At 50.4% G+C, this 27,701-nt stretch overlaps 1 protein-coding gene across 1 annotated transcript; it reads left to right on the forward strand.

The window, feature by feature from the left end:
* Positions 1-27,701, forward strand: Ehd3 (EH domain containing 3). Its single transcript, XM_076559422.1, has 7 exons — positions 1-375; positions 11,149-11,325; positions 15,638-15,735; positions 22,578-22,990; positions 23,482-23,646; positions 25,528-26,064; positions 26,944-27,701. Exons 1-6 carry the CDS (start codon positions 149-151, stop codon positions 26,053-26,055), a joined length of 1,608 nt encoding a protein of 535 aa, XP_076415537.1. The 5' UTR covers positions 1-148; the 3' UTR covers positions 26,056-26,064; positions 26,944-27,701.

The following is a 27,701-nucleotide window of genomic DNA, read 5'->3' on the forward strand; positions in this document are numbered from 1 at the left end:
CTTAGCTGCGGATGAAGCAGGGGCTGGGCTGGGTCCAGCAGCTGGGGCAGCTCCGGCCATGGTGCATCTGAGCCTGGTGCTCCGGTGAGGTGGCCGCGGCTCGACCCAGGCGGGTACCTCTCCCTGGAGCCTTCTCCCAGCTGCCACGATGTTCAGCTGGTTGGGTAACGATGATCGCCGCAAGAAGGACCCCGAGGTCTTCCAGACGGTGAGTGAGGGGCTCAAGAAACTCTACAAAAGCAAGCTGCTGCCCCTGGAAGAATATTACCGCTTCCATGAGTTCCACTCACCTGCCCTGGAGGATGCTGATTTCGACAACAAGCCCATGGTCCTGTTGGTGGGCCAGTACTCTACTGGGAAGACCACCTTCATCAGGTGAGCCACGGCTGGGGGCTGAGCCTTCGGGGTGACATGAAAAGTCTTGATTAAGGGCTCTGAAGAAATCCCTGTGGGAGGCCCCAAAAGTGGACCCTGCTACCAAGTCTCCCATTGAGTCCTGCGTGATGTCTCTCCGCTGTTCTTAGCCCTTGGTCAGTTTGACGCGTTCAAATTAAGACTCACCTCTGTTGTCTGATTTGTGCCTTGTGAAACTGAGGCACAGAAGGAGCCAGGCGCCTCAAGGTCCTGGGGGTGTCATAACCTTTTCTTTGGCCAGGACCTCTCGTCTTGTGTGGCAGCCTTACCTTTGCAGCTGAGCTGTTCTCATGGCCACAGGCCTGGCAGTGGGGCTGGGCTGTGGACCTTGGGGCCACTTGTTCTTTTATCATTTTCCCTCCTGTGTGACAGAGCTTCTAGACCTATATCTTAGAGACTCAAAGGATATGAAGCAAGTGCAGAAAGAGAACACTTTTTATATATAATGTTTCCTTCTTTGATCTTAATAGTTCAATAATATTAAAGACTCGTGAGATATTGACATGCCCCTTGACTTTGCAGGTGAGGTGGCAGAGGTGATGGGGAGGGGAAGGGATGGTTCAGAGCCGCGGGGCGTGGGGATGCAGACCTGGGATGCAGACCTGGGATGTAGCCCTCCGTGCATGTGAGGAAATGTTCGCTAAATGCTGATAACCTGAAGAATGTGTCTTCCTTTCCTTTGAATGACAGAATGTAGGGGCTGGAGGCATCCTCAAGAAGTCTGCAGGCATTCAGAGACAGAGGTCTGTGTATTTTCCCCCAGAGTCAGGAACGTCCCTATCTCGGAGGAACAGGCCTCTCTCTGTGTCCTCAGTGTGCACAGTCTGCCAGGCCAGGCTGCTTTTTCAGAGGTGGAGGAGTACTTGTGGACCTGTGTGCTGAGAGTCACACTCGTAAAGTGTGGAGGCAGGGTCTGGTACCCTCCTAGAGTCGAGGCTGCTTGCCCGCAGAAGCAGCAGCCCTTCTTTTATTTCTGGGTTGGCATTTGTGACGCCATGTGCTTTGTTTGGTAAGGAGACCAGGAGAGTTGACAGCCCAGTGACTAATTTTCTTCAGTGCTGGACTTCTGGGAGCAGTGTTGTGCATCCTGCTAACCTGTCATGTCTGAACAGAGCACCAGGTCAAGTTTGTCTTTGTGGAGTGGACAGTCTTGGGCTGTCCACTTGACCTGCAGTTTGACAAGGTCAGATGATTTCCAAAGTGGCGGTCCAGCGGGGGATGATGGTTTGTCGATTCTATTTTAAATATGAGAGATGAACCCATTGCTTTTCACTTTATTTTTAAAAATGTAAATCTAAGTCACTTTCCTTAAAAAAAAAAAAAAAGAAAAAAGAAAAAAAAACACTCATCAAAGCTGTAACGAACTATCTTTAGAAAAAAATACATGTATACCCTAAATTTGCCTGTAGTGTTGAGTGGATTTAACTGGAAACACAGAGGGAGAATCTTGGATTCAAGATCAGCCCTTCATTTTATTAAACACCGATTGGTACCAAACGTGTTTCAGAGATACCTGGGTGGCAGGTACACGGGGATCCTCTGTGATCACCGCTCTCCACTCTGTTGGGTTTTGCCTCGTGGGAAGTGTGGGCCACCTGCAAACTGTTCCTGGCCTTGCACGGCCCGCCCTGGCCCTCTGATCATCCTTGGTCATGACCCAAAGGACATTACGCTATTGGAACATCTCTTTCCCACAGCAAGGACACTTGCAAGGTAGCCTCTCTTCCGGACCTCAGCTCCAGAAATTTCCCAGCAGCCATCTTGCAAAATGGGAGGGAAGAAGAAAGGCGAGTGTTTTAAGGGCAGGGTCCTGAGCAGAGAAAGGTTGAAGTGTGTAGGAGATGCCCCTCCTGATTTTGCCTGAGTCACCCCTGGCTGTTACTAGGTCTGAGCAAGTGGCTGGGTGAGGCACCCCACATTATCCCTTATCTGAGGGGGACAGAAGGCTAAGGGGGGGCAGCTCCCGCCCCTCTCTTATCCTCCAAGCCCAAGGGGTCTCTCTTTCCGCTCACACCAGTAACTGAATTTAGCTCATGCTTCCAAAGCTGTTTCCCCTCGAGAGAGTCATCTGGCAGGGCAGGAGGGGGGAAAGTTATCTAACAGGCTAAGGGGGCTGTAACACAAGGGCTCTCCGAAACCAAACTGTGCATTTTTCTTCCTTCTCATGAAATCTAACAGTTTCATTAGAAAAGCGAAGAAGAGAATAAATCTGAAAATGAAACAAAACTGTCCATAACCTAAAACCCAGGAGAAAACATTAAAAATAATATATTTACCTTCCCTGTACTTACAGCTGTTTTATACTCTGTTGAAGTCATGCTATGAATACAATTTTGTATGCTAGGGTTTTTTTTTTTAGTTATAGTTATAGTGTGAATACGCCCCACATAATCATCATTTTTATCAGCTATATAATATTTCACTTTGTATAGATGCAGTTTATTTCTTAATTAGCTATACTGCTTTTGCATGTTTCTGGTTGTTCCTACTTTGTTTGCTACCACAAGATTATGCTGAATAGCATCTCCCTTACAGATCGGCCTTTTTTATTTTTCCCAGAGATTCCCAGAAGCAGAATTACTGGGCCAAAGGTTGTGCAGCATTTTTCATAAATATTTGATTAAAGAAAAAAACTTTCTGTATTAAGAGTTGCTCTACAAGAGGGCAGTAGGCACAACTAACCCTTCCCTCCCCCCACCTCCCACCCCCCGCCCCACCCCCCCAGTAAGTCTGCCCTTGTCTGGCTCTTAGGAGCCTTCCCATCTCTGGCTGAGGCCCGACCCTGAGAGGAACCTTTCCCTTCCAGAAACAGGGATTTGCCCCCTTGGTTCCCCTCACTGTTGGCTTTTTGCCCCCCTGAGTGTCCACCCGCTTTCAGTTCAGTTTCACCCACATCACCAAGTTCTATTTCTTGTCTCGAGAAGAACACACAGAAAGGACATTCTTCTAATAACTAATTAACGTGCTGTGATCTCTGCCTGAAATAACTTCCCTGGCCTAAGGCCCGGCAACCCAGAGTAATAAAATAAACAATAAATTGGTTTGTGGGCTGCTGCCTCCACCAGCCTGTCTCTTTGGAGCACAGTAGCTCTGTGTCCCCCGGCAGCCTGCTTCCGCCTCTGCTGTCTCTCTTGCTGGCCTGCCCCTCTCGGCCCCTCCTTCTTCGGACCTCTTAGAACCCCTGGCCACCTTCTCTTGCTCTCTACTTTCTTCGCCTCCTCTGTCTGCTGGTGGTAGAGGTGGACAAGGGTGTCCCAGGTACCAGCTGCTACTGTGGCCTCCTTGGACCTTGCCTAGGCTGACATGGAGAGGTCTGAGGTTCAGAACCCCCACTGGAATGTCTGGGTTGATCTTGAGCCTCGTCTATAGTAGGCCTTGAACTACTGGGTCATGGGTATTCCAAAGTGAGTTCAGCTTCGCTGGCCCTTTGAACTGCTCACACTTCTTCAAGAACTCTGCAGCTTCCACCAAAGGTGGCGGATGTAGCATTTTCCCTTGGGTGCTCCATCTCCTATCAGTTCCACAATAGATAGGGAGGGGGACCCAACCCTTACCCTGGCCTTTAGTACCTGATCACCCCAGGAAAGATGGTTTCCTTGGAAACCGAAGGTGAAGAGGCCACCATCCCAGGGAGACCCACTCATCTGTAGACTCAATTCTACCTGCAAAGGTACCTACGTCACTTCAGGGTCCTGCCATCCTGAGTCAAAGGATGCCATTTTATTGTCAAGGGCCCTGGTCTGTTGGGCTCAAATGGGGCTGGGTGAATATTCAGTTGCTTCTCCCCAAGGTTCATTGGTTACTGAAGGGAACAAAAAGCTTCAGACTAGAGTGGCTGTATCTGCCTGTCTCGGGTCCAGTTGAGGAATCACCTTGAAGCCGGGCATCTGGAGGGTACCAGAGACATCACTAGAGAAAAGTTTGCATCCCATCCCCATTGGCTATGGAACAAAGGTCCTAACCCAAGCTAGGTTAGCAGAACCTGGGTTTCCCTACTTCCTAGCCAGGAGATTGATAAAGGATAAGGTGGGTCACACCACCATTCCTTTCTGACCCTCTTAGTAACCATCTCATGGGAAGAGGAGGGTTCGTAACCAATTCAGCACCGTTTAGTTCCAGGTACCGTGAGGAGGATAGTATCATTCCCTTCCCTCTTCCTAGCTGAGGTTGACCCTCAGGAGGTAGGGGCCAGCCTCCTTCTAGCACCACCACAGCTTGATGAAGGTAAGGGCATCCTGCCTCTCCATACTACAGAAAGGCAGAATGCCATAGTCAGTGGTGTCCTGGATGGGCAGACTTGTCACAGGGTGGAGCCAGGAAAGGAACACTAAGACCGGATGATCCGAGTTCTAAACTGTCCTTCTGCAAGTACTTCTTCTCATAGTTGAGGGTCCTGTCCACGCATGGCCCCATGGCCAGTTAGCCTGGGGCATGGAGCTAGCTTTTCTTAACCTAGCCATAGAGAGTCTTCCATCCACTTTGGGCCTGTGCGTGTGGACATTACTGTCTCCCTAAAACTCAATCAGGCTGGTGGGACAAGAATTATCCTGGTCTTATTTTTAAAGTGAAAGGATCCATGGTTGGGTGACCCCAAGATACAGATGCATAACACAAAAGCCCATCATACAGCACAGCTGTGTGGAGGAGGAGCCCTGAGGTCTCCTGTTACCTAAAAGAGGGAAGAGGGTGTGTGGTTTGTGGGTGAGGTGGGGATGAATCTGTTCAGGCTTCACGGAGGACACATCTGAACTGGGTTTGGAGATGAGGTGGGGATGTGCGAAGCACCTGCAGGCAGGCCACATGGAAGGGTTCATTCTCTCTAATTATTGTTTGTGCCGTTGTGGGAAAAGTCTGCTGTGGCCTTTGCTATCCGAAAACTCGAGTATGAATGACCTCAGACAGTTTCACTTTTTAGCTGCCATAGTTAGAAACCAGATGTCTCTCTGTTTTAGAAGCCAGGGAGGCGGAGGCCATTCTTTGAAAAAATTTTTAATGGTTTACCTATTTATTCACTTAGTGTGTGGGTACATGCGTGCATGGGTGTGTCTGTGTGTGTGTGTATGTGTGTGTCTGTGTGTGTGTGTCTGTGTGTGTGTCTGTGTGTGTCTGTGTGTGTGTGTCTGTGTGTGTGTCTGTGTGTTTGTGTATGTGTGTCTGTGTGTGTGTGTCTATGTGTGTGTGTGCGTGCGTGCGTGCGTGCGTGTGCGTGTGTGTGTGCGTGTGCGTGTGCGTGTGCGTGTGTGTGTGTGTGTGTGTGTGTACACCCTATGTGGAGGTCAGAGGCCAACTTGCCGGAGTCGGGCCTCTCCTTCCACCATGCCAGAGATCACACTCGGGCCATCGTCGGGCTTGGCAGGTGGCACCTTTGCCCACCGAGCCATCTTGCTGTCCCCTGCTGTTCTTTTGGGCCCCTTGTCCAGTGTCCTGGGGGTGGTAGAGTTGTGTGGGTGCCCTAAGCCACTCCAGAGAAAGGACAGATTCTCCAGATGACTTGGGGCACCCAACCCAGAGCCTCCAGCAGCAGTATATGCAGCCCCTCCCCCCCCCAGCCTTTGTAGTTATTTCCCTCAGGGCTTAGTCTCAGTGGCAGCTCAAAGCCTGGGCCTCCTCCCCCTGGGGAGATGGTGCCTGAAAGTCAGGCCTCGTTGAGATTTCTTGGCTCCATGCCGAACCCTGGATACTTAGGTCATCAGGAAAGGAGACCACATACTGAGTTTGCCAACGAAGCAGGGCATTAAAAAAAAAATGAGGAAAATGTTATGAAGTAATTTCTACTTAAGAAGCATATGAAGAAAAATCGCCCTCATGGGGAAAAAATCAGATGTGTGTTGATTTTCCCCACACATATTTTATGGTTTAGCTTTTATTTATTTTGCATTGGGTGGCAAAAGGGGAGGAGACACCAAAATTCTTTCAGTGTTTGGGACCTCAAACTTGGCCCTGAGCTTAGACGTACTAGTTCTTAGCTGACCCCCCCCTGTAAAACTGAACTAATGTTCTCAAGTCATGGCGCACGCAGCTAAGGCTGATGACGCGGGATGATAGAAGCAAACAGTATTGGCCACGTGGAGAAATCTCAGTGTCCCCCCCCCCCTTATTTCATGTGTCTCTGTCTCTGCTTGTCCCACCCAGGCTTGAATTAACTTTTCTTTTTACACAGCTGTGGGAATGTTTTCACCCAGCAACAGAGGCGATCTGTCCCCACTCCCCGCAAAGAAGCAGTGCGTGAGATCCCTCAATAGAATTTCCTTTCTGGACACAGTGGTGGCTTTGTTTGAGGGGTACCCAGGGCCGTAAGACAAACCCAAATGTCTCTGAGAATTTATCCCATCCAGTTCCCTGCTTGGCTCGACTGTAGCCTCCGGGGCTGCTGGTGGCCTCTTTCAGCCCTGGGTTTCCCCGGACCCATGTGTGGTCAGCACGTTTTGGGTCATGTGAGAATAAGAGGCCAGCAGACCCAGCCCAAGGCCCTTTGCCCAGCCACCTCAGGCGGTGGCTCCTTAACTCCCCAGGAAGCTGACCTGTTAGGCTGGGCAGTATCACCCTTTGTTCATCTGCTGAGTAAGTACAGCATGTCTCCCAGAGCTGGAATCTGAGACGCCTTTTAAAGAACAGAGCTCATTGCTGCTGTGGCCTTGTTCATTCTGGGCATTTTTGAGGCTGCCTCAGTGGTTCTTACCATCCCTCTAGGTCAGCTCTCCCCAGAGTTCTCATCCACACCCACTATCTCCTCCACAGGTCTGAATAAGACTTAGCTGTCCCAGATTAGCACATGGATTCCCACAGGGAATCTGGCCTTACTGTTGTTAATTGTCCTTTTGAAAACCACAGGGCCAAGACCTGCTCCTGTCACCCAATAGCAACAGCTTATGCCACCTGCAGTCATGGAGACTGAGTGTGTACCCAGGGCCTGAGTTTCTGGAGACACATGTGTTCCTGGGTTTGTGGGTCCCAAAGCCTCCCCTTTCCTCAGGCCCAGGCTCTAAGCCAGCTTCTTGCCAAATCATATACTTTCGTAGTTTATCTCACTTTTTGTTTCTAGTTCCACATGGGGCAGGGGCATCATTTTTGGCCTGTCCCCAGAGGTGGCTGCATTTCCTGGAGGAGACTTAAGCCATAAAAGGAGACAGTGGGTATAGTGATTAAAGGCATGGGTTCTTAAATCCAAATACCAGGTTCAAATCCTAGGCTATCTGTAACTGATATATACATTGGGCAAATTAACTTTTGTCTCTTCCCCTTTAAAATGGGAAAAGATGCTCAGTATCGGGTACCAGTTAAATGTGTAACACATGTAAACCACTGAACCCTCTGAGCCTACAAGGTGGATTTACTTCCTAGGTACATTTTTTGGGGGGTGTGGGGTGGGGTTTGGAATAGGGTTTCTCTGTGTAGTTTTGGTGCCTGTCCTGGATCTCGCTCCGAAGACCAGGCTGGCCTGGAACTCACAGAGATCCAACTGGCTCTGCCTCCTGAGTGCTGGAATTAAAGGCATGTGCCACCACTGCCCAGCCTCTTCCTAGGTGCATTTAACAAGGAGGATCATAACACTCACAACCCAGTAGGTAAGAATATGAAATGAAGTGAACCATGGAACATCTAGGACAATGTCTAACATATTACAGGCAAGCAGTAAGTCTGAACTATGATACCCTATGTGGTAGTGGGAGATGCTGAGGCCACAGTGTTTAAATTAGGTACCTTCTGAAAAGGCGTACCCCTTATAGTTAGAGAGCTCATCCAGGAAGTCCCCAAGGGGAAAGGGTCACCAAGAAAGCAGAAAGCACAGCCCTAGGTGGAACTTTTGTGTTTATTCTCATCACAGCTCCAGGGCAAGTTCTCCAAATGACCCTCTGGCTGGAAGAAATCCTTCCTTTATTGTCCCAGTTGTTGGGCTGGGCTGGTCAAGGTATGAGGGACTTTCCAGGGTAACCAAGACTTCCAAAGCTTCCCCACATGGCTGTTGTGGAGTTAGCCTCTTGGGCAACAGCACTCCAGGCTCTGAGCAGGTCAGCAGCTTCCCCTGGGGCTAGGCTCCTGCAGCTGCTCCATGGGGCTCCTTGGGGACGGAGTCCATAGCAACCCAACCTCAACAGCCTGGGAACCCTGGAGTAGAGTACAGCTCCAAACACTGCTTCCTGGAGGCACAAATAGCCTGCTGGGAACCCAGAGGAAACCCAGCAGGCCTCCCTGGATCCTGCCCACTCTGGAGACAAAAGAATGGCAAGGAGCTCAGGCTTGGGCCAGGGAAACTGGGCCTCTGGCTCCCGAGCTGCTCTGCTTTTCCCTGGGCCTTGCTCAGCTTTCTGGGAAGTGACTTATTTCTCCAGGGAGTCAAAGGTGGTAGAGGAGTGACCAACGTCTCACTGATAGGAGCTGGGGTTCCAGCCCCAGGACTCTGAGAAAGCTATGGAACTCTTCTCAGGTCCGTCAGTGCCTACCTCAAGTGGCACCACAGGGACAAAAGAGACAACATTATCAGAGTTTCGGAATAAAATGGGACACTTAGAATTGCTATTACCCATCAATGGTTATTACCAGGAAAGTGACAGGCTTAATATGGAGCATGCCAGCATGCCCGGGCTGTGTGTCTGAATCAGCTGGGAATCTTCTAGAGCAGTGGTTCTCAACCTTCCTAATGCTTTGACCCTTTCATTCGGTTCCTCATGTTGTGACGACCCCCCAAAACCTCCAACCATAAAATTAATTTTGTTGCTGCTTGTTCCTGAGCCCTCACTTTGTAGGTGTGTGCCCTGCAAAGGCAGTGTCCCTTAGCACTCTCAAAAGATGCTCGGGGACTGTCCTCTGTCCGGCCAGTCCTACCCCAGGGCAGATCCATGCACTGGTATTCAGTCCAGCCTCCCGCCGGCTGTGTCCAAACTTGTCCTGGGAGCCTAAAGGGCTCTGTTGTCTGTTGTCCTTAGTGACCACTCCCTGAGTGAGCATGTGCCTTTGCTCTTAACCTCTACAAGGAGCAGCAGAGTGGGAGAAGCAGCTAGCTTTGGGCTCTCACTGCCCAGACCTAAAGATGAACAGAGAGGTACCTGTCACTCCATGCCATGGACAGAATTCCACAAGTCCTTTCCCGGCACAGTGGCCCAGGAAACAGAAGACACTCTGGAGATCACATTGGCCAGTGTCCTAGTAGCACAGACCATGAGGCTCAGAGCAGGGAAGGGGCCTGCTTGGGGGCCCCCGAGTGAGCAGAATCAGGTGTAGGAAGTAGAAAGTGAACATGTTAAAAAAAAAAAACCACCCCTTAAAAATAGGCAACCACTCTTCCTCGGCTCTCCTCCTTGTACTGAGATGTGTCGATTTCAGAACTGCCATTTCTCTCCCTTCTAGACAATAGAAACGGCTACCAGATAGCAAGGAGACTCTCACTAAGAAGCGTTTGTAATAATCCATATCAGGGGGTTCTACATAGTTATTAACAAGGGTTGAAGTAAATCTAGACTGCCGTCTCCCAGATGGGTTAAGCATAAACCGAAACCCGAGCATAGCTATAATCAGCAGGGTTGCAGAGCATGTAAATTCCCACCTACAGGCTGCACCACATCCTCTGTGGTTACTAAGCCCGTGTAAGTTGGGGGCAGGGTACATGTGCTACGTAGGTGTCAGGTGAAATAGAAAAACATCAGAAGATAAAAGGTAAGTTTTGACTCTGCGTCAGATAAAAGCCAAGCATGTTAAAAGAAAGCACAGTTGGGATTTCCAACCAAGAGCCCTTCCATGAACTGAAATATTGGCAATAAAACTGCCTGGCGCCAAAGGACACAAGGGAGCGAATGTGTCTTCTTGTGTAAGTACGATGCAGAGTGTTTTGAATAGAGTCTCATGCTAGAAGCTTGTGTCCGTTGAGTAGTGAGAAGGACTCCTGCCACCAAGCCTGATGGGTCGAGTTCCATCCCAGGACTCATGGTGGAAGGGGAGAGCCAACTCATTAAAGTATCCTCTGATTGTCACACAGGCACAGTGACACAGGGCAACACATAAAAATAAATAAATATATAAAGAAAGAAAGAAAGAAAGAAAGAAAGAAAGAAAGAAAGAAAGAAAGAAAGAAAGAAAGAAAGAAAGAAAGGAAGGAAGGAAGGAAGGAAGGAAGGAAAAAAGAAAGGAAGTAAGGAAGAAAGCTGTAACACAATAAATAAATAAAAATAAGAAAAACCTCCACTCATCTATATGTGAGTATGCCTAATCACAAAGGCTATAGTATGTGTATAAATGGAATATTTCTACAGAACACAAAAAATAGTTGGACCAAAATCTAGGGTGGGTGGGATTTCCTTCTTCATCGTTTACCCTTCAGGCTGCTTTTCCATTTATATGACATATAGACGTTCTATATTAAATAACTAGTCATGCATAACCAATGGTCTCCAAGAAGTCAGAAGAGCCTCGGGATTGTCTGATTCTCTGCCTGTGCCTGTCAATGTTAGTCCGCTACCTTGAACTGTGAACTCTCCGACATTCTAGCTGGGAATCAGCTTCAGTCCACGGATCCCTTCCGAGCCCAAACCTTGCTTTCCCTTCACTCCGTCCTGAGTCAGAGAGGCGGGAAGGACCAAGAAAACAGAGCAGGTGGAGCTGAGCTAGAATCCCAACCTCCTCTGCACAGTGCTTGCCCTGGGTCTGTCCCTGTCCTGTGACATGTGTATAACCAGCTGTGTGGTAGACAGACGGGCCATCTATGAGCACCATGCCAACATGCGACTGCACTCTTTCCTGCAGGTACCTGCTGGAACAGGATTTCCCAGGCATGAGGATCGGGCCCGAGCCGACCACTGATTCTTTCATAGCAGTGATGCAAGGGGACGTAGAGGGGATCATCCCTGGGAACGCCCTGGTGGTGGATCCGAAGAAACCCTTCAGAAAGCTCAATGCCTTCGGCAATGCCTTCTTGAACAGGTGAGTCGGGGTGCTGGGGGGAGGGAAAGGGGGTATGCACAGCTGGGTGGTCTCTCTGCTTCTTTGTGGAGCATGGGGGGGGGGTGAAAGCAGAGGGGTGTGGTCCTGGGAGACTCTGTCTTTTCTAGCAGCTTGACTGTCTCCTGAGTGTAACTTAGTCACTCATCATGGGCTGTGGGACTTGACGGCTGTAAGCGCTGGGCTGAGACCACCTGATGACACAGCAGGGAAAGATCTGACAGTGTCCTGGATCACGTGGCCCTCCCCTGCCCTACCCCAATAAAAGCGTTAAAGGGAAGTTACGTGTTTCCCAGCATTTGCGTACACTATGCCTGGGATTATTTGTCCAAGCAGAAGGGAGCAATAAAGGGTTCTTTCTTGTTTCTGAATGTTCTGACCTGGAAAGAAGGCTGTATTTAAAGGAGAGGCCTTGCGTTTGACCAGTGGTTCTCTTCAGTTCCCTGTGTGACCTTGGGCAGGTCACCTCCTTCCCCCTAGGATGAGTTCAGGCCTGAAAATACCAAGGTCATCATGAAACTTTGGGTTAAGAAACCTCTAGAGTAGTGGTTCTCAACATTCCTAACACTGTGACCCTTTCCCTTTAATACTAATACAGTGTTCCCCATATTGTGGTGACCTCCCAATCACAAAATTATTTTCATTGCTATTTCATAACCCATAATTTTGTTACTGTTATGAATCATAACATAAATATCTGTTTTTCCAATGATCTTAGGCGACTCCTGTGAAAGGGTCATTCACCCCAAAGGGTCGTGACCCACAGGTTGAGAACCGCTGCTCTAGAGCGTGTATGACAAGCTAATCTGGGCCTTCATTCCAGTTATAACTGCACTTAACTGGAATGTGGACAGGTTCCTGGTTGTACTTGTATGTGGTTAATCCGGTTTACATGTACACGGCACTCAGTTTCAAGGCTGCTCTTTCTTATTGGAGATGTTTCTAGTAAAAGGAAAGAACTCTGGCTAGAGATGGGCCCGGAATCTGATCCCACCTTGAGCTGTGGATCTTGGACAAGTGACCACACTTCTTTGTGTCTCACTTTGCTCACGTGTAGTAGAGGATGGTGGTAATCTTTGACGAGTTGGAGCAGAGGCGAGTGAGAGACTGAACAGAAGGTAGGGTGTCTGGTACTTAGTAACTAATAGAAATGGTAGATTATGGTAGGATGGGTAGTTACTGAGTGGATTTTTTTTTTTTCTTTTTGTTTTTAAATTTGATTCGTGGGCTGGAGAGATGGCTCAGAGGTTAAGAACAGAGGCCTCAAGTTCTGTTCACAGCACCAACCTCTGACGGCTCATTGTAGGGGATCCAGGACGGCCTTCTGGCCTCCATAGGCACTGCAAATCATATGCACATTCCCAACATAGACACACATATAAACACATTTTACAAAATTTTAAATTAATGTTTAAATTGATTTCCTAATTATTCAAAGAGAGAAATGGGTACCCACTGATACCCTTTCCATCTCTGGAAATTGAGGCTTATTGCCCAGAAACATTCCCAACATCTCTTATCCTGTAAACTTTCCAGTAGTGACATGTAACCCATAATAGTCTGAGACAAGAAGGGACAGGTGACCTGGTATATGAAACAATGTAGAATGCCAAGTGACAGAACATGTTTCCAAAGCAGGGCCAGGGGGACAAGACATCACTTGTGAAATGTCCGCCTAGTAGGGAGGACCCTCAGGAGGTGGGCGTGACTTCTTAGAAAAGAAATGGATTGAGGTGGTGGGTATTGAGGTGCATTGGGGTGGGGTCCTTGAGACCGGGAGTTTCTATTACCTGTAGATGAGTGAGGAAGGCCTGATCTAGGTAAGGGGGAAGAGAGGCCCATGGGATACTAAAACACGGAATACATATGTATTAGGGGAATTTGATGTAAAAGGATGAGTCAGCCGGGAGTGAACTAAGGCTTGCGGGGAGAGACATGATGCACTCCACTTTGGATAGCTCAGTTTGCAGTGATTGTGAGTCAGCCTCTTCCGAGGCAAAGATGAGCTGGCTTCCAGGTGAGAGGGGAGAAGAACCTGGGGTCCAGGAGAGTCAGTCATCAGAAGAGATGGGCGGGCAAGGTCAGTGGTTAACCCCCTTTCTGGATAACTGTGCTTACAGTGATAATAGCATCTATATGTGACGGCAGATGGTCAGTGATGATAACAGATTTCTGTAATCACCGTAGTAGCCAGCACATTTCTGGGGGAGGAGGTTAATGACATAAAGATGTCATTAGCCAAAACCAGCAGGGCCCGCTGACTTTCTGATTGGACTTTTGAAACCAAGGAAGCCTGTGTGTGACAAGTCTGGCCAACAACACGTAACCTCTTTCAGTATTGCCGTCTTCATGCAGAAGATGACAAAATGCCAGTCACAGAGTCTCCGCCCCGCCCCCCCCCCCACCACTGTCTTCCTACAAACATATAAAGAAAACCCGAGAGGGGAGAAACATCTCAAGAGCCGGTAGCTGTCACTGTGTGGATTTCACTCTTAGAAACGGGGGTGGGAGGAGGATGGGGGAAGATGCTGTTTCATTGTCTGCCTTGCTGAACAGCTTTCTTTTCTAAACTGTAGAAAAACATAATTTAAAAAAAAAATTGAAAATAACTTATACAAAGCATAGACGTGGAAGGTGTTGTGGGGTCAGGGGGAGGAAGTACTCCGAAGATGAGGCCTCTAAGGGGGCCTACCATCTCTCTTTAAAGCCGTGCTTTCGCTTTCGGTGATTAAAATGTTGCGTCTGAAGGAGCAGACCCTGGTGAGGTCCCGCTGCGGGGTTGCTAGCCACGGGGACCTGTATGGCGCTGCTCTGGTGAAACAGACCGCGGGAGGACAGCAGGTGTCCCATCCCCCAGGCGTGGTACCAGGGGGTAGGGTACATATTTTATTGCGGGAGACTCCAGGCCTCGGAGGCAGCAGCTTGGGTGAGCTCAGCAGGGGAAGTGAAACTGTGTCTAGCCCTTGGGCACCTGCGGGAAGATCAGCCACGGTACTTCACAGCGGGGGAGAGTCATCCCAAGAGGCGATGTGGGAAAGCTGGCATTTGACATGGGCACGAAGGGATGGGTGACAGGACACATGAAGGGGAGGGCGAGCAAAGGGCATTCCAGGAAGAAGAGCCTGAAGAGAGGAAGAAAACTATGAGCGGGGAGAGGCAAAAGGAAGGGGCTCAGTGTGGGACCGTCTGACTAGAGGATGGGTGATACTGCGCACTCATCACTAAGACAGTGGCTGACAGAGCCAACTGGGGCCTGCCAGTGGTGGCCACTCTTCTGTCTGGAGCTGGCTGTAGATTGTTCTTCACCTTTTCTGTGCCAGCCACCAGCCCCTCTCCTCCTGAGTACGGCTAGACAGCCATCCTAGAGAAATGCCTGGCTGAGCTAGTCCTGTAGATGCCGATAACACACTCCTGAGTGGTATGATCCATCTCCCAAGGCTAGCCCTGATGCTACCTCCCTCCAAGACCCCACACACACACACACACAACAAAGTCATCTCTCTGCTTGGGTTCTAACCAACCCTGCTTTGACTTTGGGATGCTGACCCCTCCGCACTGTGGCTTGTCATTATTGTGTATAGCATCTTTTTCCACCACCAGGAGCAGGGATCAAAATTGGTATGCCATGGGGATCTTGAAACTAGGGGCTCAGAGCATGAGCCCAGACTGCCTCGGGATCACCTTGGGAATTTTTTCACAAAACAGATCTCTGCATACTGCAGTCACTTTCCGCATGGTCTTGTGTGGGCTTGTGGTCTTCTGCTCTGTATCGTGTGCTAAATAAGGCTTGCAGATGCAGGATGCACAATGATGGGGGGATGCATAGTGATCAAGTCAGAAGAGGGTTCCCATACCCCAACTATGTGCAGATCTCGAGGCTCCTCTTCCCTGTGACTGGGAGCACTGTGCAGAGGAGGTAGAATTCTGATTGGCCATCAGGATCTGGCCAAGCTAAGTAAAGCATTTCAAGGCAGGAAGGGCTGGCCAGGGATCATTAAAGACTTGGGGCCACAAGCATTAAGACAAGGCTTTGGACACCTATGGGAGGTAGGATGACATTATGGAGTATCCCTGTTGGCCAGCGAACATGGTACCAAGGACTTCAAAACAAGATATGGCAGACGGCAAGAGAACCATAACTCACTCCCTGCATTAGCTAGCATACCTAGCAGGCCCCCACCGGGTGACCTGGAACCCTGCAGTCCGTGGGAGGGTCAGGGGATGGAACCCTTTAGGCTGGACCAGCGAGGTGCCTCGGCGGCTCACCACAGCCTTCCTCTCGCCGTCTGTGCAGGTTTGTGTGTGCCCAGCTGCCCAATGCCGTCCTGGAGAGCATCAGTGTCATCGACACACCGGGGATCCTCTCCGGCGAGAAACAGAGGATCAGCCGAGGTGAGCAGCATCCCTGGTGGGTGGTGGTGTTAAGTCACCCAGTCCTGGCCTCTCCTGCCATGTCTGTTATGAGCCCCTGGGTAGCCCATTACCTGCTTCAGCTTTGGGTTTAGGATTTTTAAGACAGTCTCAGGCAGCCCAGGCTGGCCTTGAACTCCTGATCCTCTTGTCTCTACCTCTTAAGTGTTGGGATTACGGGTCTGTACCTCAACACCCAGCTGCCCTATCCTTTTTGCACTATGCTTTGTATCCTCAGCGAGAAAAATCAGAGGAGATGCACCCTCCCGGAACTTGGTGCTGGCAGCCTGGATGGGGGCCAAATTAGCACTCAGAAGTCTGCCTCCGGGAAGGGTCAGCCTTGTACTGGCAAGCCTCTCTGGGAAGTGGCCAGGGCTCTCTGAGTTGACCTCAGGCGACACATGCCTCCATGACTCCTCACTGGCATAGGTGTGCCCATCTATCTATCTTGCCATCACAACAGAACCCAAGAACCCCTTCCTCAAGGGCGTGGCCTGTACAGGTGAACCCCCATTTACTCCCAAAACCTCAGAGAGGAGAGTCATGGAGCAACAAGCATATGGCCGTGGCTGTGGATCCTTGAGGCTTAATAGTGCAGGCCATTGGCCCAGGGAAGGCTCTGGACTTCTCTCTCGAGCTCCTGAGCTCTTGTTCTGCTTCTCTGTGAGGATAGTAACTCTCCTCTAGGAAATGTGAGTATGGAAAGGCTCAGCTCCTTGGGGGCACACAGTAGCTGTGTGTGAGCATAAGCAGTGGGAGAGACTGCCAGAGAACCCTTTGGGAAACCTCTCTCTCTAGGTGAGCTCCAGGCAGGCCTTCTTAGAGTTCCCCTTCTAAAGCAGTGTTGGGGGGAGACATCACAAAGCATCTGAGCAGGAACTCCCTCTGTCCCAGGAGGTAAAACCTGGAAAGCAGAGAGGAAGGAAGCAGTTGAACTGGAAGGGCACCTGGAAAACCGTGTTCCCAGTTTCTGTAACTGGTGACCTGTGATGGGGTCCAGGAAGCCGGGTCCCTTGGCCCCTACCTAACTCTGGGCTCTGGTGGAATGAGGAGCAGTCAGTCTGCACCTACAGAACCCTGGGTCGGAGTCTAGGCCTAAAAGGATTTCCAGGCCCACAGGGCAGTCCGCAGCTTGCTGGGGGAACATGGGAGAGGTAGTACCGCAGGCTGCAGGGGCGGTGCGTCTCATGCACCTGCTAGGCCAGCGCAGCCTGGCCCACAAGCAGTTCTGGAGAGGACAGCCTTTAGGGGCCCAACAGCACTAGACTAGCAGTTCAGGGTTGTGGACGGACAAAGTCCCGGATGTCTCAGGGAAATGCATCGTAGAACCTTCTTACAAAGTCCACAGACCTTAGTTCTGGTTCTGGATCCCATTGGGCTCCCTTCTTCCCTCGTTAGCGGCTCTCCAGGCAGGGCTCCACTTTACGTGACTCTGGGGTTAGTTGTGTGACTCATTACCCTCGCATTGGGGTGTGTAGCCTTGTCTTTAGGGACGCCTGTCTTCCTCGGTCCCTGACCTGCTCCATTCTTTCCTGTTCCTCTCCATTCTCTCCTGCCTTTGACTTCAGACCTCAGTGGCTGCTCTACCTACTGGGCACTCGTGATCTTGATTATATTCCCATCCCCTCCCTCCAAGAACTGATAACACATCGGGCTCTTCCCGTCTCCGGGCCAACAAGGGCTCTGCTGGGGTGATTCTCTGCCATCCTGAGTCTGGATTGATGCAGCTGCTGACAAAAGCAGCCAGTGAGACAAACAGGAGCGCTGGGAGTGGGGGTGGGGCTGCCACCAGCCCGGGGCAGTGCTGACTTCAGCACCCTGAGAAAACCAGAGTCAGGGAGGACATCAGATGCCCCAGTGATCCAGGTGGTGGTGATAAGGGCACCTGACTCAGGAACATTGCCTGAGTACACAGGCTCTTCCATCCTTCCTTGTGGTTAGCCAGAAAGCCAGAGTTCCAGTGTAAGCCCTTCCAGACACCGCCCCCTTTACTCACACATTCTTCACACATGTACCCACCTCTGGCCTCTCCCACACCTCCTGACACCCCCACACAAGGGTCTACACGGATCTAAAGGGGATTGCCCAGACTTTCTTCACTCCTGGGGTCGGCCACAGTAGATTTGGTACTTTCCTGGCACACTCCTCAAGCCCAGGTGGGCTGGGCCTCCTCAGACGGTCCTGGTCATTAATAAACCACAGTCCCCCTCCCCACCACACCTCTGCCTGGCTCAGGGCTTATGGCTTAGCAGAAGGAGTTGGAATCAAGTCAGCACAGAGACATCTTGCTCTAGACTGCCCAACCCCAGGCAGCTGCTCCTTAGGGTTCCCAGAGCCTCGGGCATCCTAGGGATGAGCATTCTGCCCTAGGCTAATGGAAAACCAAGTGTGGTCCTTGCTTCAGGGTGGCCTTCTGTCCAGGCCTGGGGGAGTGTATGTCTGCAGGGGAGACAAGTCAATGAAGTTTTCGGCTAGCAGTCAGTTCTGGAAGAAGAGGCTCTAGGGTAGGCAGGAAAGGCAGACAGAAAGCTGTTCCTGGAAAGGGCAGGATGTGGCCGGCCCTGGTTCATTACTGGGAAGGAGCACGGATGTAGCAGTAACTGGGGAGAGCAGAGGGCTCCGGAAGGCTTCATACCTTCTCACGTGGAAGGCACATCTCCAGACTGTATTTCAGACTGTATCCCCACCAGTTCCACACTGGGGAAAGCCACCCCCGGGGCTTCATGCCCTCATCCCATGACTGCACACAATGGAGACCCCTGGTCCAAGTGCTCAGTCGGCTCAGAGCAGGTGACACATGGTGATTCGAGCCCTGATCTCCTGGGTCCCAGCCCTCAGCTTTCCGTACATTACCAGAACCTGCTAGGGAAGACCAGGCAGGAATGGGGGCTAATTTGTCGCCTCCGAGTTAACTCTTCGGGCGTCTATGCCAACACTAGTAGCCTCCATCCCTAGCCTTCCCCTGCGCACTTCGGGGCTCCCGGGGTTGCTCAGATGATGAGCCGGTAAACCCATGCATGTGTGGGTACTCAGCAGCCGCTGAGCCCTGATGCCTGGGAGGCCTTCCTGCCAGTTTTGCGGTCATCTGGAGGCCTGTGGTGAGTCTGCTTGGGCCATTCTTTGAGGCTGTTTCCAGGAGGTGTCCAGGGTATTCCTCTTCATTGTCAGCTGAAGGCTCCCCTTTCTGGTGCCGCAGGTCTGTCTGTCTGTCTGTCTGTCTGTCTCTCTCTCTCTCTTAAACATCCCTAGAACTTAACAGATTTGGGGGGTTATCCTCTATGGCCCCCACAAGTAAGCCCCAGGCCTCAGGGTTGCAGGCTTACCCAGGGCTGAGAGCTAAGAAGAGGGTGTGGGTAAGGGTTCTAAGCCTACATTTGCCAGCACCTGCTCTGGCTGTGTACTTGGGAATGCCCTTAACCTCGCTATATCTCCACTCCCTCTTGTATAAGATGCGTACACCCTGTTCACTCCAGGTGATGGACGGCTGTAAAAGATCCAGCGCGGTCAGTTTTGCAGCTGAAAATGCAAAGAACGATCCACTGTATGTCAGACAGTGAGCGAGAGAGAGAGAGAGAGAGAGAGAGAGAGAGAGAGAGAGAGAGAGAGAGAGAGAGAGAGAGAGAGCGAGCGAGCACTGGGTTATTAAGGAGTGGCCTTGCTTATTGAGTTTGTCTCATTGATTTCCTCCTGCCTGGCATTAATTAGAAATGCTTTCTTCCCAGTCCCCGGAGCCCGGGGGTGGGAGCTGCAGGTCCTCCCAGGCTTCCCAGACGCTGGCCTGGAGCCTACCCTCTATCCCTGGGTGCCAGCAGACATTCCAGGAGGAATCCAGGAAGGACCACTCTGTATTCTTTCTCTCCGCCCACTGACCTATGATTCAGAGACCGTGGGCTATTGAAAGTGTTCAGGAGTAGTTAGTGAGGGTCTCGGAGCCATTCCTGAGATAAAGGGGTATATCGGGTAGTCACCTTGGGCATGCCGTGTATACTGGGCATTAGGGCAGTCTCCATCCAGACTGGGTCCTCTTCTCCTAATATCAGGTCTGCTTTTCATGGCTACACCAGGGGCCCCGCATTCAGCCAGTTGTTACTATCAATGTTTTTTTTTTACAGCTGAGTAAAAGAGGTTTAGACTTACAGAAGGCCATTCAGAAAAGAAATGGCAAAGCTAGCCCTGTATCCCTCTCCTGACTGCATCCAGGAGTCTCTGCCTTTTTCTGTTCTTCTATATCTGGGCTTACACATAAGTCCAGGCTATGAAAGCAACTTAGCATTCATCCTAGAGGTTGTTGCACAGGCCCTAGAGTAGCCAGAAGCTGGGAGAGTGAGCATGAGGTAGGAGGGTGAGCATGAGCCAGGAGGGTGAGCATGAGCATGAGCTGGGAGGATGAGCTAGGAGGGTGAGCATGAGCTGGGAGGGTGAGCATGAGCTGGGAGGGTGAGCATGAGCTGGAGAGTGAGCATGAGCTGTAGGGTGAGCATGAGGAGTCACTGCTTCAGTCTCCAGGTTTTCCCAACCACACACCCCAGAGGAGGCTTCTCACTGCTTGTCATTTGATAACAGCTTACCAGAACTTGCAGAATTTGCAAATGTAGGAGGGTTAATAGGAGGCCTCTGTGCTTATTACATCATAGGAAAGGTTCCTGGAAGCCATCTGCTTGTCAGCAGACTGGAGTAGGCTTCCTGTAGGCATGCCCAGGGCACCAGAGGCAGCAGCCTCCTCCAGCCTTCCTCTCTCCCTAGCTACAAAGGCATCCTTGTGTCTCATCTCCATCTTACTGTGTTCCCCATCCTCACACCTCTGGATGTAGACACAGGGAACTGTAAACCAAGAAAGGGAGCGCAGAGATCATCCATCCCGGAAACAGAGACCAAGGATAAGCGAGGGGATTCCATTGCCCAGCATATCAAGTTAATAACGGAGCAGAAACTACAAGGAACCCACCCAGGCCAGTGATCCTACAGAGACAGACCTGCAGAGCAAGCTCCATCCTGTGGCGACTTTGTAAAGAACACACCGAGGAGTTCTTTATAAAGGGGCGGGGCATTTGGCCAAGGTCATAAGTAAGAATATCACCACTCTTAAATTTGATCTTCACAACCCTGTGGTCAAGGCATTGGTGGGTCCTGATTTAGAGAGTGGAAAACTAAGGTCCAGAGATGGCTTGTTCGCTGTGTCCCAGATGTAAAAGGCAGAACATCATAGAAAAGGACTCTATGTCAATTGTGTGCAACAGAGGCCGATGGAGTACCTGCCGTGTGCACCCTGAGCACAGGGGAGATGAAGAAGGATAAGGCTCCTTTGTTCAGGTTGGGGCCACAGGGAGAGTCCCCTAATTATATGAGGGACATGGGTACCCAATGTTGTTAGGGAGATATAGCTCAGTTTGTAAAAAGTGCTTGTCATGCAAACTTGAGGACCTGCTACCCACATAATAAAAAGCTAGGCGTAGAAGCGATCGTGTCCCCTTCTACTTATAACCCTGGCACTGGGGAAGCTAAGAGAGGTGGATCCCTGGGGCTTTCTGGGCACCAGCATGGACTGTTTGATTAGTTCCAGGCCAATGAGATAATATGTATTGAGAATCATGGGGGATGGTTCCTGAAGAATAACCTACCCAAGGTTGGCCTCTGGCATCCACATTCAAGAACATAGATGTGCATATACCTTCACACACACACATACCAGGTGTGCAAGAAAAAAATTGAAAGAAATGCCTACCCAAACTCCTGGATCAGACTTGAGGTGTTAATCCACTGGTTATCTCAGAGCCCCCATGATCCATTCACTTCCTAAAAGCCCACCAATTGGCAACCAGTCCCCTCTTTTGGAGCCCACTGCATAGACAAACCATGACATCTTCTCTCTTCTCCCCGATCAAGAGTTGCTTGGCACTAAATAGAACCAGAGCTCTAGAGTTCCTGGAACCAGCAGATTTGAAGTAACTCAGTGCTGGGTAACCAGCGGCCCAGTCACATCCTCAGGAAGGACTCCCGTACAGAATAGGATCTGAGTGTTTGGGGCCACAGCAGATGAGTGAGGAAGGAAGCGAGCCTGGGAGCTATAGGAGAACCAGTCACTTCAGTCTGTAACAAGAACTCGGACTTCGTCCCAACCAGGAATGGGTGTGGTCCGAACCTGTATCAGTCACTTGTATCTTCTGTTTTGCTGACTGTACCCTGTGAAGAATTTCTGAGTCTTTATTCCAGTTCAAAACAGATGTCCAAGGTGGTCATGATGATGCACACCTGGAATCTCAGCACTTTGGAGGCTGAGGCAGGGGCTTTTCAAGTTTGAGGCTTTACTGGCCTATAAAGGAAGTTCAAGGCCAGTGTGGTCTACTGCAAGGCAGTAAGACCCCCAAAATATCAGCACAAAAACAATGGCTAGACTTCTTTTCCCACCAGGAGCCCTGGCCCCTAACTTTAATAAGAAGATAACTGGATAGAGGCTGCCCTTTATTAGAGTAGCAATGCTTATGATAGAATCCAGCATTTACTGAGCATCATTGCCCTCATCCTACTAGCCAGATACTCCCTAAGGACCATTCTGTAGATGGAGAATGCTAAGGAGGCCTGGGGATATAGCTCAGTGAAAGAGCATTTGTGTAGCATGCATGAGACCCTGAGTTTGAATCACAGAGAGAGAGACAGAGAGACAGAGATAGAAAGAGAGAGAGATTTGCTCAAGGTCAAACAACCACATGGGAGGAGCCAGGGTCCAAACTCAAAAACTATTTCCAAGACTGTGTTGTCTTACATCAGACCCTTCACTATACTTCCATACTCCAAAGCTCCTCCCACTGACTATGACTCTGCCACAGGGTATGATTTTGCTGCTGTCCTTGAATGGTTTGCCGAGCGGGTGGACCGCATCATCCTGCTCTTTGACGCCCACAAGCTGGACATCTCTGACGAGTTCTCGGAAGTCATCAAGGCTCTCAAGAACCATGAGGACAAGATGCGAGTCGTGCTGAACAAGGCGGACCAGATTGAGACCCAGCAGCTGATGCGGGTGTACGGGGCCCTCATGTGGTCCCTGGGGAAGATCGTGAACACACCGGAGGTGATCCGGGTCTACATTGGCTCCTTCTGGTCCCACCCTCTCCTCATTCCTGACAACCGGAAGCTCTTTGAAGCTGAAGAGCAGGACTTGTTCAGAGACATCCAGAGTCTACCCCGTAATGCTGCCCTTCGAAAGCTCAATGACCTCATCAAGAGGGCCCGGCTGGCCAAGGTAAGACTACCCCCAGCAGATGAAGTATAGACAGTTTCATAGATAGGGGTCAGTTGCAAGAAATGAGGTCCCTTGGATAGGAGAGTGTGGGTGGTGGTGGTTGTTGGCTCTGGGTTAGATGGCCAGGTTGACTCCATGACCACCTCAGTGATCCCCAGGATGGCTATGTTTTTACAGTTTCTCTGTGTCTTTTTCTGTATTTATAAACTGAATGGACTGATGGAGGATGAAGAGAAACTGAGTGTGAAAACCTTCATCACTGTACTAGACACCTTGGTGCTCAGTGGGTTGACAGTGTCTACAACAGCAGCGGCCATGACGAATTCTCACCTCCACCTCTATGACCTTCCTTCCCCATATTCTCACTGTGCTAGCCCAGCACCGTGAGGGATGGCGAGAGAAATGGTTTCAGAAGCCGAGGCAGGAGGAAGGACTAGAGGGGCTGCCAGTTCAGGCTCCTAATGAGGTTGTCCTCTGTCCCTCTTGGTCAGGTCCACGCCTACATCATCAGCTCCTTGAAGAAAGAGATGCCCTCGGTGTTTGGAAAGGACACCAAAAAGAAGGAGCTGGTGAACAACCTGGCTGAAATTTATGGCCGGATTGAGCGAGAGCACCAGATCTCCCCCGGGGACTTCCCCAACCTGAAGAGGATGCAGGTAATGAGGGTCAGGGACCCTACAGTGAGAAACAGCGTCACCCTAGCTGGCTGCCAGAGGATGAAGGGGGCTGACAGAGCTCCTGGGAGAAACCCAAAGTCAGAATGCAAGGAGGTGACATTAGGCATGTCCTTCCTGATGAACCGTCACTCACAGCAAGTGCCCTAGCGGAGCCAGAGGAGAAATAGTCCAGTGTCCCCAAAGACACGGGTGTGTTTGATGACATAGAAGACCTCATCTAGTGACGGGTACATCTCAACTATGTCTAGAATAATAATACAGACCCTTAAGTGCTTAGGTTTACCTCTGAACTCCTTCCTGGGAACAGTTTGTGACACACAGCATCTTTGGGGTATGTTGCAAGCCTTTGAACCTAGGGCCGCCACTTAGGATGTGTGTGTGTGTGTGTGTGTGTGTGTGTGTGTGTGTGTGTGTGTGTGTGTGTGTAGTTCTCAGAAGGAGCATCTTCATCTGCCTTTTATACAAGAATCAGCTGAGATCTTAGCATTTTCCCAGCAAAGCAGTCACATAAGCCTTAAGTAGAAAAGCCAGGAACTGTCCCCAGGAGCCAAGCAAGAAGCCATTATGCCACAGAGACCAGATTCACACTGAGCCTTCATGTCATCTGTAAGTGGGCTGCAAAGGGCTTTGCACACAAGTGCTAAGAACCCAGTGAAGTATCTTGTCTGCAAGGCCCTTAGCATGGAGCCCTGTCTTGTTCTCCACAGCCCTTCTTCCTGGCCCAGCCCTAGAGAGAAGTAGCCTGCCGGCCCTTGAACTGTAGCTGTGGCTAGCCTTTACATTTTCTGCAGTGGATTCGATGTGCCCATCCTTGTTTCCTGGCCTCTTCCCCACCCACATAACGAGATTGCGGTGGTCAGACTAAGGCAGCATGAGCAACTGTGTCCTTCTAGAACAGTGGTTCTCAACACGTAGGTCATGAACCCTTTGGGACAGAGTGACCCCTTCCACTGGGGTGTTCCTAAAACCATCAGAAAACACAGGGATTTACATTACTATTCGTAACAGTAGCAAAATTATAGTTATGAAGTAGCAACAAAAATAATATCATGGTTGGGGGTCACCACATCAGGAGGAACGGTATTAAAGGGTTGCAGCGTTAGGAAGGTTGAGAACCACTGGACTAGAAGCAAGTTGAAATGGGATGTTCTAGGTTGAGGACCTTTCAAGACTGCAAAGGTCTTCAAAGGAGAGCATCTTTCTTTTATGATGTGGGCGGGTAGCCCTGGCAAAGGAAACAGCTATTGTAAGGTCAACATGCCTGCCCATGCCTACTAGGTCAGAATTCTCGGCAGGGGTCCAGACTTTTGAGACCTCCAGCCAGGCAATTCTAGTGAGTAATCCTGATTGCGAACTCTAAGGTTCTGTGGGGGTTTTAGTTACCCTAATTTTCAATCCCCGTCACCTTGACCCCCTCACTACATATGCATGGTATGTGACTTCTCTACCTCCCAGGGTACCGAGAAGAGTGAACCAGTGGGCAGACAATGAAAGCACTTTGCTTGTGTGTTTTTCAAACATAAGCTTTCCTGGAGACCCACATCTCAGAGGGCCACCACCTTCAAGAGTCAGCATTTAACAGCCAAAACTTGGCAAGAAATGTATGAGCTACCTCTTATAATAATATTTAAAGAGATGTAAACAAACAAACCAGCACTTGTTGCCTTGGTTCCCCAGCTCTTGCTCTTGACCCATTCATAGCCCCTCAAGCCCTTGTTGCTCCCCTCACACAGTCCCTTGGCCTCACTGCTCACTAGAAAGATAATTGGGAAAGCATTCTATAGTTAACAGGAAGCACCCTCCCTGATCCGGAAGAGCTTCCCTTGTATTCTACTTCCGCCTTTTTCTTTCTCTTCCCAGGACCAGCTGCAGGCCCAGGACTTCAGCAAATTCCAGCCACTGAAGAGCAAGCTCCTGGAGGTGGTAGATGACATGCTGGCACACGACATTGCCCAGCTCATGGTGCTGGTGCGCCAGGAAGAGACCCAGCGACCTGTCCAGATGGTGAAAGGCGGGGCATTTGAGGGAACCCTACAAGGCCCCTTCGGGCATGGCTATGGAGAGGGAGCCGGGGAAGGTATTGATGATGCCGAGTGGGTGGTGGCCCGAGACAAGCCTATGTATGATGAGATCTTCTACACCCTGTCCCCGGTGGACGGCAAGATCACGGGCGCCAATGCCAAAAAGGAGATGGTACGCTCCAAGCTACCCAACAGCGTGCTGGGCAAGATCTGGAAGCTAGCTGACATTGACAAGGATGGCATGCTGGATGACGAGGAGTTTGCCCTGGCCAATCACCTCATCAAAGTCAAGCTGGAGGGGCATGAACTACCCAATGAGCTGCCTGCCCACCTCATTCCTCCATCTAAGAGGAAAGTACCTGAGTGACAGAGCCAGGTAACTTCAGACAGGCAGTGTTAGAAGAGAGAATGGGCATGATGACCATACACACACACACACACACACACACACACACACACACACACACACACACACACACACACATATACAGTGTGACTTGACAGTCACACTGTAGACTAGAAAGGTCCATCCTCGTTTGAACACCTCTTCAAGTTCCCAGGGTTGGAAGAAGGGCAGCTGTACCTCTTCTGTCCCGGGATATATAAGCCCGTGTCTCCAAATTTCCTCTCTGTCTCCCATTCCCCAGAGACATGAGGCAATTGCCTGGCCCACAGATGGCCCAACCTTCCCTATCCCCCAGTGCCTCCGCACCTACGCTCTGAGCAGATGGGAAAGGCTTTTCATGGAATAGACAGTTCGCTTTCTGTTCTGTGCTTTTATTTCTCTTCTTTAGCTTCCTAATTAGAAATTTACTCAGGGGCTGGGAGCTGTGAGGGAAAGAGGAGAAGCTGGGGGAAGATAATCAAATGGAGACACCTCCTTGGGGCACTGCATCCCAGACTTGAAGAAACACTGGCCCGTGTTCTTTGTATCTTTCTGAACCGAAGACACCCTGTCTTCCTCACCACACTTGAACTCTGCCTGCCATTTTTGTGTCAAAGAATCCCAGATGGGGAGAGAAAAGGAAAAACTTGGTAGAAAGCACAAGGAAGTTGCCCTGGGGTCTTCTTCAACAGGGCATTTGTAGTTCACCGGTTTATCAAGCCTAGGCTGTCTGGATACTCGGTTTCTTTACATACACCAAGCCCCTCCTGTGTGGTAGGGACAGTGTTAGGCACTTTATACATGTTGGTTCCTGAGGCCTTCACTAATGCCCTTTCCAAGTATACATCACCCCCGACATGCGTTTTTCAGGTGAGGAGCCAGAGGCCCAGAGTAGTTTAGGGGACCTTCCCGAACTTCTGAGGTCACAAGGAGAGAGGATGCCAATCCTCCGTCTGTCCCTGTTCTGTGATGGATGAAAGGTCCCAGCGCTGCCACTTGGTGATAAAGCACAGAACCCTCCTCACACAGCCTCCCAGAGCATCCAGGCAAGGCAAGAGGGCTCACCAGCATTTGGTGGGCCATCCATCTGGCCATCTGTCACCTCCTAGAAGCAAACTGTGCCTTCTGGCTCTGTGCCTCGTGTTCCCAACATCACAGAAGTCCAGCCAAGCCATCAGGAGAGTGGGCTGGCCTGCTGGATGCTGTTTGTTCCTGTTCCCACTGAGCCTCCTGTCTGTTCACCTAGAGCATCCCAGCTCAAATTCAGCCACTGGATGTCACCAAGCAGGACTTCGTGCTAGTTCTCAGAAGGCCACCTTGAGAGGACCGGGACCTTGTTCTCTGTAGACTTTCAGGGACTCTGGTGTCCTTGGCAACAATCCCCCAACTGTGCTCAGTGCCCTGCATCCTCCTCTGTGGCCTCTCCCTTGCCTTGCTCCCCAGCCACTGGTCCAGCGACTGTCTGCTACACTCCTACTGTGATGGAAAGCAAAGCGACTGTAACTTATTTTGTATCGATGTTCAGACTATATAGAGACTGTTCTGTGTATCTACCATGTGCTTATAACTGCATTGTGTCTGTCGTTAGGATTCATGTTAATACAAAACATTTATCCTTTGGTACCCCC

Source organism: Peromyscus maniculatus, chromosome 22, assembly GCF_049852395.1.
Source record: "Peromyscus maniculatus bairdii isolate BWxNUB_F1_BW_parent chromosome 22, HU_Pman_BW_mat_3.1, whole genome shotgun sequence".
In the NCBI taxonomy this organism is placed as follows: Eukaryota; Metazoa; Chordata; class Mammalia; order Rodentia; family Cricetidae; genus Peromyscus; species Peromyscus maniculatus.

What these genes read in the sequence shown, in the direction of transcription:
- Ehd3 (XM_076559422.1), top strand. Translation starts at nt 149, where the DNA reads ATGTTCAGCTGGTTGGGTAACGATGATCGCCGCAAGAAGGACCCCGAG. An exon ending in GGGAAGACCACCTTCATCAG is followed by an intron (nt 376 to 11,148) that starts GTGAGCCACGGC and finishes TCTTTCCTGCAG; the next exon opens with GTACCTGCTGGAACAGGATT. An exon ending in GAAACAGAGGATCAGCCGAG is followed by an intron (nt 15,736 to 22,577) that starts GTGAGCAGCATC and finishes ACTCTGCCACAG; the next exon opens with GGTATGATTTTGCTGCTGTC.